The sequence below is a fragment of the Dipodomys spectabilis genome, unplaced genomic scaffold, assembly GCF_019054845.1.
Source record: "Dipodomys spectabilis isolate Male_0828 unplaced genomic scaffold, ASM1905484v1 ptg000499l, whole genome shotgun sequence".
NCBI lineage: Eukaryota > Metazoa > Chordata > Mammalia > Rodentia > Heteromyidae > Dipodomys > Dipodomys spectabilis.
In genome coordinates, this window is record NW_024871176.1 from 3,455,480 (window position 1) to 3,468,855 (window position 13,376).

General features: G+C 47.1%; 1 protein-coding gene across 2 annotated transcripts in view; it reads left to right on the forward strand.

The window, feature by feature from the left end:
• Med13l (mediator complex subunit 13L) overlaps positions 1-7,048 on the forward strand; it is a 198,195-nt gene extending 191,147 nt beyond the window's left edge. For both annotated transcript variants that reach the window (XM_042669550.1, XM_042669551.1), the window contains exons 29-31: positions 1,393-1,554; positions 3,191-3,303; positions 4,460-7,048. In XM_042669550.1, the coding sequence (XP_042525484.1) occupies positions 1,393-1,554; positions 3,191-3,303; positions 4,460-4,592 (408 nt within the window). In that variant the 3' untranslated portion in view covers positions 4,593-7,048. The remainder of the gene's footprint in view (positions 1-1,392; positions 1,555-3,190; positions 3,304-4,459) is intronic.
• The last annotated feature ends 6,328 nt before the right edge of the window (positions 7,049-13,376 follow it).

Genomic DNA, 13,376 nt, shown 5'->3' on the forward strand with positions numbered 1-13,376 from the left:
AGCTGCCTTGTGCTGGTCTGTATGCTGCCCTTAGGACCCCAGACAGCCCTCATTACTCTCTGCGAAGTAGAAATAACAGTCCCTGTTGCTATAACTCATTGTTCTCTTAACACAACATTATTGCTCATTGAAATATACTATTCGTTTTACAAGAGACTGGCATATTGCATTGTATTAGTAGTTGTTTGTTTTTTTGTTTTTTTTTTGGGTCCGGTCGTGGGGCCTGAACTCTGGGCCTGGGCGCTGTCCCTCAGCTCTTCAGCTCAAGGCTAGCGCTCTACCACTTGAGCCACAGTGCCACCTCCGGCTTTTTTCTTTTTGCTTATGTGGTACTGAGGAATCGAACCCAGGGCCTCAGGCATGCAAGGCAAGTGTTCTACCATTGAGCCACCTTCCCAGCCCTGTATTAGTAGTTTTATAAGAAATAGGCATGCTGCATTTCCTCCCTTTGTGGGAGCCTCAGCCCCTCAAGCTTTTGACTGACTCTCACAGTTAAACAGCACTGGTCAGCTGGCCTTTCATCCTGCGTACCTGCAACCAAGTGGCCAAAAAGCTTTTTGAGCTTTTCCTTAATTATTCTTTAATATCCAATTAAGACATTAGAAAAGGTGAAAGAGGTGGGGTGCTGGTGGGTCATGCCTGTAATTCTAGCTACTCGGGAGACTGAAGATCACAATTTGAAACCAGCCCAGGCAATAATGCCAGTGAGACTCTTTATTTCCAGTTAACCCCTCCCTCCCCCACGCACACACCACGCTAGAAGTGGAACTGTGGCTCAAAGTGGTAAAGTACAATTCTTGAGCACGAAAGCTCAGGGACAGTGTCCAGGCCCTGAGTTCAAGGCCCAGGACTGGAATTTTTTTTTTTTTTTTTTTAAGGAGAAATGGTATTCTCGAGGTACAGCAAGATTTTATTAACCTACTTGGAATTGGTATAACGGGTACAATTGAGGATGATTTTTCTCCCTCCAAATGCAGAGTTTTTAAAAACAAAGAAATTACTGAGGAAAGTGTTGAGTTGCAGATTATAAGATAGATAAGAGACTCTCTTAAGGGCATTGTGCACATTACCAGCTACGCCCTGAGCAGCTCTTAAGATCAGCGCCATGTGCAGACAAGTAGCCTCTTGGTAATTCCTGCTTAAGGTCAAGGGGTGGTGGACAGTTGGTGCACTACTCTGTTGCCACAGTTTGTCCACCTGCCTTTACATTGTAAAGTAGCTGGGACGATTCTGGCCTCACAGGTGTGGAGCTCTAGTTCTCTCCACTGTCCCATGTGCTGCAGAGACAGGGCCTTTCCAGTTTACCTTTCTCAGGCCCCTGGGGCTTTTGTGCCAGGCAGGGGTTGGTATCTGCTACTATGTGCTGACTATGCTTTGGTTCTTGTTTTTCAGAGCCAGGGTGAGCGGCTGCTCTCTAGAGAGGCTCCAGAGGAGCTCAAGCAGCAGCCTTTGGCCCTTGGGTACTTTGTATCAACTGCCAAAGCTGAGAAGTTGCCCCAGTGGTTTTGGTCATCATGTCCGCAGGCACAGAACCAGTGCCCTCTCTTCCTAAAGGTTGGTGTAGTGTCATAGTTGAAATTTGTGAAACGTGAGTGGAACCTATCGGTAACTAGGTATCCTTTTCCCCTGCCCTGGTGTGTCAACACACTTCCTTAGAGAAGGTGAGAGTGGTTAAAAATCGCACATATTACCGGGCGCTGGTGGCTCACGCCTGTAATCCTAGCTACTCAGGAGGATGAGATCTGAGGATCACGGTTCAAAGCTAGCCTGGGTAGGAAAGACTGTGAGACGCCTATCTCCAATAAACCACCAGAAAACCGGAAGTGGCGCTGTAGCTCAAGTGGTAGAGTGCTCACCTTGAGCTGAAGAGCTGAGGGACAGCCCCCAGGCCCAGAGTTCAAGCCCCATGACCGACCAAAAAAAAAAAAATCACACATATTACAGCTGGTTAAAGTGGTGCATGCTTATAATCCTAGCTAAGTGAGAGGTACAGGGAACTCTTTGCCAGCCTGAACAAAAAGGATTAGACCTTATCTGAAAGTTAAAATGGGCTGGAGATAGAACTCAAGTAGTAGAGCACTTGCCTAATAAGCATGAGGCCCTGAGTTTACACTCCACACACAGATCTCACATTCACACTTGGGTTTATTTCTTGGAACCTTTAAATTCAGATTTTAAGGGTTAAAAACACGAATTTCTGTCCTACAGATTGTGTGAGGTAGCTTACAGTGTATTCCATCTAAGTGTGTGTCATGTACCGTTTGGCAGAGAAAGGTTGGACCTGATGTTCTGGTGGCAGAGCAGGGGAGGGGCCTGGTGTGGTGGGGGGTGGGCAGTGCTGAGTGCAAGCAGCCTGCATGTGTCCCTGGATCAGCAGGCCTTCCTAAGAAACGATGTATACATGTCTAACCCCAGTGTTCAGGAGACTGAGGCACAGAGGTTACCAGAATCTTTAAAGAGTTCAGGTTCAAGACCAGCCTTGGTAGTACAGCAAGAACCCCCAACTCAAATAACCACTTCCCCCAAAAATGACCTCTGTGAAGTTTGACTAGAATGACCCTTAAATGTCCATCAACAAGCGGCTGATTGGTCTGTGTGCACCCATACAGTAGGGCACTAGCTACCCAGCACCAGAACTGTTCTGTGTGTGTCTGTGATGCATAGATGTGAATTACGCACATGGGCCTGCACGGCAAGAAGCACCAGTAGGACGCGCCGTGTCTGGACTGCGTCTGCAGACTCCATCCTCATGCAGCACATGGCCAGGCTACCTCGCAACTTCAGGGGGACTTGGAAATTATCAGGAAAAATTATTAATAGATTACTTGCCAATGATATTAAGGAATCATTATGAGTTTTTTATTGTGCATGATATCTGTCACAGCTTTTAAAGGTCTTTATTTACAAGTCTTTACATTTGTAATATTATTCATGATAATGGTTTTTGTTTAAAAATAATCCACAAAGATAAACTAACTACTCAACAAATAGTGGTGATAGTTTGGCTTGGAGAGTGGGTACATGGAACTATTTTTTCTGTATATTCAATGATTAGGGCTACAAGTCAGGGCTGGCTATGGGGCTGTGCTCTCCTGGACTTGCTCCCCGCTGCATGGGCCCTGTCCTCTACTCCTCTGCCAGGTGGTTGCTTCTCGGCATTGGAGGCTAATGGTCTTTGTTCTTTCCCCAGGCATCACTCCATCACCACATCTCTGTAGCACAGACGGACGAACTTCTCCCTGTCAGGAACTCGCAGCGGGTCCCTCACCCTCTGGACTCCAAGACAACCTCTGATGTTTTAAGGTAGATCCACAGCAGTCCATTGGAACTACCCTTGTGCAGGGGTTTTACAGTGTCTTGAATAAGGTGGTGCAGTGGAGGAGAGGCAGCTGCTGGGGCAGAGCTGGGGTGTCTGGTCAAGTGCAGGACCTCCGTCCCCCGGCCGGTGTGGGGTGGGCCACACTGCTCGGTCCTGCAGGTGCCTGCCCGCCTGCCTGTTCAGAGTGGTGTTTGCGGTGCTGCGGTGGTTAGGACGGGGTGGGTGAGGCAGTGAGGTGACTGGAAACTGCGGTGCTTGGCTTCCATCAACACTCGTCAGAGATGACATAATTAATCCCATTGGAACATGAATTCTGCACTTGGGAATTCATTATCCTGCACTGTCTTGAGCCGGCCATAAAGAAGTCTTTCTATTCTTGAGAAAATTCTCTTTTCAATGAAACAAAACCCCAAGCAACTTAAATTTGGCTTCTGGGACCTGTCTTAACAAAAGGGTACTATGCTGAGCCTCATGTCTAACTAAAAAAAAATTTTTTTTTTTTTTTGGGTCCAGTTGTGGGGCCTGAACTCTGGGCCTGGGCGCTGTCCCTCAGCTCTTCAGCTCAAGGCTAGCGCTCTACCACTTGAGCCCCAGCGCCACTTCCGGCTTTTTCCTTTTTGCTTATGTGGTGCTGAGGAATCGAACCCAGGGCCTCAGGCATGCAAGGCAAGCGCTCTACCACTGAGCCACTATCCCAGCCCCTAACTAAAAATTTTTGAGTTGGGCATAGTGACAAAGGCCTGTAATCTCAGCAGTCAGGAGCCTGAGATAAGAGGATCTCAAGTTTGAAGCCAGCCTGTGCTACAAGGCAAGACTCTGACTTGCAGAGAAAAAGTTTCTTGTAGCCACAATAAAATGGCAGAAACAAAGTCATGAAGTTTGTCTTTGGTGACGCTGTGTTAAAATGTGCTATTTGCTCACCACATCTTTCAGCATATTTGTGAAATACTTCTCAGACATGATGTTTGCCTTAGACAATCCAATCATTTAACACCAGTCACTCACCTCATCTTACAGTTCAGTAGCTACCATAGAGATCAGAGCGTTCCTCAAGGATGGAGGCAGAGCTGGGCCTCTGCCTGCCACCATGTGCATGGTGCCCCTGTGCGCACACACGCTCATCTGTGTGCTCTCTGGCAGGTTTGTGTTGGAGCAGTACAACGCGCTGTCCTGGCTCACGTGCAATCCGGCCACCCAGGACCGTACTTCCTGCCTTCCCGTCCACTTCGTGGTGCTCACTCAGTTGTACAACGCCATCATGAATATACTTTAATGGAAAGCACTTGTTCTCTCTCTCTGGCTCAGTCCCTTCTCTCCTCGCCTCACTCTGAGGAACTGCGGCACTGTGCAAGGGCCGCACCCTTTTCTCCTGACCACTCTCCACAGTCCTGCGCTGTGACGCGCCTCAGCAGGCCTGGTCCGCAGGCCCGGTCCGTTCTGCAGTGTTCATTGCCACAGTGACTCCTTGATACGTCTCACATGGACCTGGAAATTTCCATAAGCAGTGGCTTTTAGCGAGCATGTGGTGTGCAGCCCACGGGCAGCGGTGGCTGTTGGTGGCTTTGAAGAGGAAAACAGAAGAGGAGGCAGTGTCCTTTTGCACAAGAGTCTGTTCTCAGCCTCTGTCCAGCCCTTTGGACGAAGTCCTCTAGCTGTTGGTGTGTGGCCTGTGGGTTACCTGAACTCCATACCTGGGATTCTTAAAGCCCTGCGCCACCTCCAGTACGCGACTCAGCACTGGGTTCGCTCCCCATCACGCCCCCATCCCGATGGCGCCAGTGCTTAGGTTGCTCTCATACCTGTGCGTGTACATACGAAAGGTCTGCGGACAGCTTCGTCTTGTTTATTTATTTTGTTTTGTCCTTTTTTGTGATTTTCATTGGATTTTTTTTAATTCTTGAGGACCAGGTACAGTAGCTGAAACCCATCTAAGATCCACGGTAGGGTTCTCTGACTACATACCTCTGTCCCAGAAGCCAGAAAAGGAGTGGCGGCAAATCGGCGATCATGTGGGAAGTGACAGTGCCGCAGCCACCAGTGCAAGTTTTGTTAAGGACAAACTGGGTTTTCAAAGCTGTGCCGTGCCACGTGGCCAGCCTTTTGTAAGGGTGACACTTTTATACCCAGGGTGATCAAGCTCAACCCAGAGCCGAGGAGGCAATTACTTCAATCAGCTTTATATACATACAGTCACATGGAAATGTCTTTTCTAGAGAATTCTTACCGAAAGCCAGGTCTCTCCTCCCATTAGATCACAGGGACTTGTGCATACCACAATCCAAGGTGTTTGCTAATAAAATCAGTTACAAATATGGTGAACTTTTTCTGGACCATAGGAATATTATTTCAAAGAAATATTACAACTTAACCGTTACAATTAGTACTTGAAGTTGAGCCTTCATGGTGGGACTTTTATAAAAATGCCTTTTTAAAGCATTACTGGCTAATTGAAGTATTGTGTGATTCCTCACGCCAGGCCCGGAGGGTTGGGTTTGCCACGCTGTCTCTGCCCGGCTGTGGGCAGCGGGCAGCCGGCGGCTGGATCCCTCCCAGGCCCACCCGGCACTGAGCTCTTGCCCACTGTGGAGTCATGCAGATTGTAAACGTTCTTCCAAGAGACTTCTATGTCCTGCTTATTAACAAAAGAGGAAAGTGTAATAATTGATATGATTTTGTAAAAGTATTTTTCTTGAAATAATCTAACGTTTAAAACATTATATTGAAAAGGTTGTGCGGTGGGAAGGTGAACGCAGAGAAACAACTTGTAAATGATAATTGTGTTCTCTCTGCACCACCATTGAAGGGGGGGAGGGGCGACTTTCGCAATGTATAGATTAAAAAAATCCGATATATCAAAACCATTTGTATCTAATGTGTACAGTGTAAAATTGACTTTAAAAATATTGCAGTGCTATTTTTTCTTAATCAGAAAGGAAAATTTCAAGGCCTTTTGAAGAGCATAAGATGGTGAAGATTGTAAACTTGTATAAAATTATCATGGGAGAAGACAAACTGTAAAGTAGATATTTGTAATCTTTTACCACTTTGGGGTTGCTTTTTTTCCCAGAATTCATCATAACTTTGAATTTTTTTTTAATGGGCTGTTTTTAATGCAGGGGCTTTTCTTCTCTAGAAATGCAATTCTAAGCAGGAAAAAAAAAACACAAAAAAACAGAAAACCCTACAAAAATTAAAAAAAAAAAAAGAGGCAGCAAAGGGTAGTTTTCATCTGGTGTCTTATTTAAGTTTTTTAAGTTAAGAAAAGCTGGTGACATATTTATACGTTTTTGTGCAAAAATAAATGAATGGCAATAGATTTTAAAAAATCTTATTATGTACTTCTGTGTGAAAAAAGTCTGTATAATATTTCCCTTAAATATGCATTATTTTACTTGTGAGTTTTTTACTGAATTAATCTGAAATGTACAAGCCCTGGATTTGCTACAGAGTGAGAAGTTATTTTATTTTTTTTTATTTTCAATTTTGGAAATTCTGCAGAAATCAGAACTCTCACCATGGTTTGAACTAAAAGGGGCGGTGGGCGGGAGGTGTGGGATTGTGCAGCATGCTTGTATGTATATTTCAGAACCTTTTTAAAATGTAAAAGCTGTACATTTCTGGGAAGTTCTGAATTACTTTTGTTTCCTTTTTCCTTCCAGCATTTTGCAGTGAGCTTCTTTTATATACAGCAAACAATTTGAGAGAATACAAAAACATGTGAAGTTCATTTAAAAAAAAAAACTACAGTACAGCGCTGGTACAGTACACTAAGACTTTGATAAAAGAAACAATAATAAAAGGCCTCCATTTTAAATGTCATTCATATATACCTTGTGGATGAGAGCTATATACTTTTACACTTTTTTAGAGGAATAAATTATTGAATTACTGAAATTCTTGAGTGGCTTTTTTCCCCTCCCGTCTTGCCTTTGGAATGAAATTGTCCTCTCCTGTTCAGAATGTGCGTGTGAGTGTGTGCCTGTGTGTGATCACAAATGTACTACTAGCATCTAGCTGTAGCCGTGCACGCGGCTTGGAACCAGGCCGCAGGTCTGACCTAAGCATCGTCACCCATCCTTGGATAAGCCACAGTTCTCTTTACATTCTGCCCTTCGGATGTTCCTTAGAAGTAACAGCTGCGGCCCCTTTGCTGTCCTCCTGACGTGAGGCTAGAGAGATAGTAACTTGCCATCTGGTACAGCCACGCAAGCCACCACCCACGGTGCTGTGGGTCCCTCCATGGGAAAGCCTACTGGCTCTCATGAAGTCTTAGGGCTTGCTGGCTCTGCCACCAGCAAGCAATCCCAGGAGACATGGGTGCCCCCAGGACTTGGCAACGCTCAAATAACTTGAAAGCCCTATGCTTTCCATTATGTCTCTCTCCATCCCTTTAGAAACATTCTATTGTGTGTATTTAGCCATAAAAGTACTAGGAGCTCAGCCCCAGCGCTTCATGTGCGTTGGAGGGGGTGGGGTGACTGCTGAAATATCGTGGGGCCCTGTGTCGGAGCTGGTTGTAGTGTGAAGACAAGAAGCCACAGTGTGGCTTCAGGGATGCTCCTGGTCTCTTGGGCCGTCACTGTGCCCTTGTGTGTCCCTCCCTGTGTGTCACCCTTCCTGGTGTGTCCTGTGTGGTCTGGTCAGCCCTCTGCCAGGTGCAGGATCTGAATTAGGAGATGGTTTGCCGGTGCTCTTGCTAGTTTGGAGACCTGGCTCACGTATTTGGTGGCACTTTCTCGAGCCATCAGTGTTGGTGTTATTCATAGGGGGAAGGTCTTTCTCAAGTCTTTCTCTGCGCCAGTTCAACAGGTGTGGCTCAGTCTCTCGGTGGGCGTAAAAATTACTTGTTTGAGTGCGTGTAAACATTTTGAGGACTGGCGAGAGAGGTTTGCCTGGCACACCAGCAGCCGTCAGCTGTCTCTGTATTGCTCACGTCAACAATTCCATTTGTAGTTTTGTGTCCCTGCTGTTCAGGAAATTGGGGCAAGGGATTTCTTACCTACTGGTATCAAAGAGCCAAGAAAAAAAGCTGTTTTGAAAAGTGCAGTTTGTCAATAGGGGTTTTGAAAAGCAAACTTCTGCCAAGACCTACTGCTGATGTGTGAACCACACACTGCACGGTGTTTCCTGTTATTTACACAGCTCAATCTACTATGAAAGGAGATTCATTTGGCTCCCAGTTTTACCTCATGCTAGACTCATCAAGATACAATTTTAATACATTACTGTGTTATCTTAGTGTTAAACAATTCTCTTGTTTATATCCCCTTGACAGAAAGGTCATTTTAATAATTATTCCCTGTCATTAATGCCTGGTTAATGAGACACTGCTAGACAGTTGCGTTGTGTCGGGGTAATTAGAAGGATGTAGCTTGCCCTGGGCTTTGAACAGTGTGTGCAACCAGATTTACCAGTTTTCCTTTTTGCTTTACATCCCCAGGTCAGGTTTAAAAAGGGTTTTTTTTGTTGTTGTTGTTTTTGACCTTTACCGTTTTTGTGCAGAACTGCAAAGTAATGAGACAGGTTAGCGGAGCAGGTGAGGAAGGGGTTCCGTCTCCAAGAAGGAGGTAGGAGGAGACAGAAGCTGTGACTTTTCTCTGGAAAGGGGTTTTTTCCTCGGTGAGTGTAAGCACATGATGATTGGAAATCCCAATGTGGGGGACAGTGCCAGTTGGTGTATGTATATGTGGGCATATTCTGGGGCTTGAACTTGGGGCCTCAGGCTCTTAGCCTTTTCTCTGGTGTTCTACCATTGGAGCCATACCTCCATTCTGGCTGTTTTTGCTGGTGAGTTGAAGAGTCTTCTGGATTTGTCTGCCTGAGTTGCTGGATTTGTCTGCCTGAGTTGATGTCAAGCCTCCTGCATAGCTAGGCTGACAGGCATGAGCCACTGAGTGGAGTGCTACTTAGTACTTTTTTTTTTTTAACTTGCAGGGGAATAGAGAAATGGACACATCAGGTTTTATAAAAAATTAAATAGAAGATTCTCCAAACATTTCATTCTTTTTAAAAAAAAAATATTACCTTTAAATGTTAGTTCTTTGAACATGTTTAAAGAATCTCGGCTGGGCACCTAGGGTCACACAGTGCTCACACAGGCCAAGCTGAGATGGACTGCCCTGTCTGGTGCTTTTGCCAGCCTGTGCATGGACTGCACTGGGTGTGTTTCAATCCACCTGCTTCAGAAACCCAGGTAATATTTTGGAGAAATGCCCACCCTTGGCTTAGATCTGCAGCTCACAGGGAAAACAAAACAGGAGGAACTGTGTATGTAAATAATTTAACGTATAAAACAGCACTTTGGTCTGTCTTGGTCTTGCGTGAGAATTTTCAATAGGCTCCTCTTTCAAATCTTAGTTTGTTCGCTTAGGGCTCTTAAAGTGGTTATGAATTTATAGGCATCATTTCTGTAAGGCATCCTCTGGTCTTTTCAAATGGGACTTTCCATTGTGAGAAGAATGGTGTTGATGTCCAGCTCTTTGGCTTGCTGTGTCTTTATCTCACTGCAAGACTTGCTGCTTCAGGATCCAGACCAGGTTTGCTTTATGGAATGCACTTCCCTGTTCTTTGTCACCGGAGGGCGATGCTGACATGACAATGACCTTATCTTGCTCAGGACTGCATATGGGACTAAGAGTAGGCACCCAGGAAGCATTTGCATGAGGATTACCTGCAGCTCAATACTCCCAATATAATTTATCTTCAAAATCATCAGATTGGAGTGCTTTTGGAGGAAACAGTTCAGCCTAGATTCATATTTTCCTTTTTTTTGTTGGCTTGAGTTTTCTGGGGTTGTTGTTGTTGTTGATCTTACTTAGAATTTTACAGGGGGAAAGACTTAAATTTCTAAATATATTACTAGGCAGTTCTGTTGAATACTTCATTAATTTTGATTTCTTTCTTAGTTGAGTTTTCTAGTACTTGCCTATTTAATGTTTGCTCAAGTTTTCCCAAAGGTCAGCGGATAGATCTAACAATTCTGCCTTTCCTTTTCCTTTTCCTTTTCCCTTTCCCTTTCCCTTTCCCTTCCCTTGTGAGGCTTTAACTCAAGGTGCTGTCCCTGAACCTTTTTACTCAAGGCCACAGCTTCACTTCCAGTTTTCTAGTGACTAATTGGAGATGAGAATCTCACGGACTTTCCAGCCCTGGCTGGCTTTGAACCACAATCCTTAGATCTCAGCCTCCTCTGAGTCACCAGGATTACAGGTGTGAGCCACAGGTGCCTGGCAACAATTCTGTTTTCATCCTTTTTTTTTTTTTTTTTTTTTGCCTTGCTGTTTCCTTTCTTCATGTTTCCTTGCTTCATGTGTTCTGAATTTTAACTACCTGCTTACTTTATTTCACTTTGGTAATACAGATGTTTATAGCCTAGGGACTTGTAGACGTGTGAGGTCCTCCTCAAATGATACGCAGAATTCTTCATGTATATGTGTTTCCCAAGGAGAGGGCCATTGTGTCTGATTTTCATAGGCTAATTATAAAGGGTATAAAAATTACTGCACTGGCTCTGTCTTTAGTTTGGTTATACCCTTCATGTTTTCATGTTTAATGTCTCCATTTTTTGTGTTCATATTCTCTTTTTGGTCCACTTTTTAAGGAAGGTTTAATTTGGGTTGTAAGAATAGAGTCTGTCACATTGCAATCCCTTCTTACCGTATGATGTAATATAGTAATGAGTGGTTTTTGGAAACATTCTTTGAAAGCCTCAAAACAAAATGTGTTGAAGGCCGGGTGTGGTGACAGACGCCTGTGGTCCAGCACTCGGCACAGATGCTCCCTGTGTCCAGCTCTGTCCATGAGTCCATCAGTTCACCACTGTCCTGCCCACACCACAAGCTCCTCACCCGTCCTTCGTCCTCCACACGAGGTAAAGCTTCTGTCCTGGGTCAGCATCCAGACTCCCATGACTTCAGTGAGGGCGGCATGGGTGAGCAGGCTGGGCAGGGACCCCAAGACATCCATCAAAGAGCAAGTGAAAACGTGGGGTGATCCCTGGCACTCAGCAAACCTTCCTTCCCTGGCCTCCCAGATCTGAGCTTGATTTCCTACAAGATGGCTATCCTGGGAGCTTGTACCGCGCTCCTCTCCCTTCCCTCTGTTGGATGACAGAGTCTGCATTCTGAAGAACAGTAGGTTGACACTGCCATGGCAGGGCATAGGCAGCCTGCCTTTATGTTCTGGAAAAGTCTTCCGTCGCAGTGATGCTTGCATGAGATCTGCAGATTCCGTGAAGATGCCTGTTTGAAGGAAGGCTGGAGGTCTGTTCCAGGTCCGGGCTGCAACACACACGTGCAGAAATGTGCCTACAAGTCACTCTGATCATTAGCACACAGGGTGGAGGTAAAGCGTGAAGCGGTGCATGGAAGTGAGGGGGGGCCCCGCACCTGAAGTGGTCCGAGAACCCGCCCATCCCAGGAAAACCAAGGGCTCACGGGCTGGTGTGGGCAGTGAGGGAGAGGCCAACACGCTGGAGGACCACTGAAGAGCAGTCAATGGAACAGGACACCTGGCCGGGTGAGGAGGGGTGAGGGACACTGGGAGCCAGCTGGGCCAGATGACTGAAAGGAGGGGCCAGTCCTCAGGATGGGCGTCCGACAGTCCCGTTTGCTTTCTCACATGGGAGAGGATGGGGGCACTGGGTGTGTGTGTGTGTGCACGCGCGCGCAGGGCTGGTTTGAGACGCTGGCCGTCTCGGTACGGATCAGCTCGTGAGCAGGTCTGATGGCACACGCTAGCACCCAGCTGCATTGCTGGGAAATGGTGCCCTGCTCCAGGACACTCCTCAGTCCTTCATCTGCTCCCATCACCCCAGGTTCGAGAGCGCTCATCAGACATCCAGAGAGAGGCCCTGATTCCGCAGCGAGAAACACCTGCCACTCAGAATCCCTTGTGCCAGCTCAGGCCTGGGGTCTAAGCTGCCGTGAGCAGATTGTCAGCAGTGGGAATGGCTGGCGGGGCTCACAGAGAAGGAGCAAAAGCTGGTTGGATTTTACCAGGTTGTCCTGGCCCCGTCCTGTCCTGGGCATGGATGGGGTTCTCTTCCCGAGCCTTACGGATCCAGGACCCCATGATTCCGGTTGCCAAGGCAGTGCTGGCATCATTTCCTCCCAGATCGCCACATCTCTACTACCAGATGCCAACTCATAAAACCCGCTTCTGGTCCATTCCTTCCCTGGGCCTCGAGAACAATGTCTGGACCATCAGATAACCTCCGTACCTCGCCAGGGCCTCTAGGTATCGCGATATCCCTCAGACCTGGGGATACCCTCAGAATAAGAGTGTGATCTCCGGACGACCTCACCACAGCCTTCCAGCCCCAGACCCCACGGGAGGAGCAAGAGTTCCAGGCTCGCAGGTAGGACCGCAAGGCGGCTGGGGAGTGCGGCATTGTGCTCCTGTGTAGAGTGACCATTGAAGGTTCTCTGGGTGGTCGAAGGCTCAGAGAGTTGTCTAAGGTGACAAAGGTCGGGGTGCGGTTAGAATTGGATCCAGGGCCCCCTGACTTACAGCCATGCTTGTGCTTTCAGGGGGCTGGGTCAGGGAGCTCCCAAAGGGCCACACGGTGGGCGGGGGGGGGGGGAGGGTGCTTAGAAAGCCTACTTCACAGGCACAATCCAGCTTGCACCAGTCCTACACCTAGAAAGTTCTCCCTGCTTGAGGCACTCTTCCTCTGGTCAGTCCGGGCTTTCTGGGCTTCTGGAGAACATCCCTAGCTTTGGACTGGCCTTCCTGTCCCTCCCAGAGAGTGGCCACTCCCCATCCAAACACTGACTACGATAGTTAGCTGACTGCCCTGTGCGTAGGGCCCACCTTTGGGAGAAAATGGACTGGGAGAGACTCCATTTGGGGGCCGTGGCGTGCCACACGCCTTCTGCCTCTGCCCCTGAGTCTCATCCACCCATTCTCAGGGTTATCCTGTGATGCCACCCACACAGTGTTTCTCTGTCCCCTTCAGAACCAAGCGCCACAGGAATTTGCCTCTGTGCTTTGGTGTTATTTCAGACCCCAGTCGCCGGGGTCATAGCTGTCGGCGTGGCTGCGGGTACATTGGAGGTTC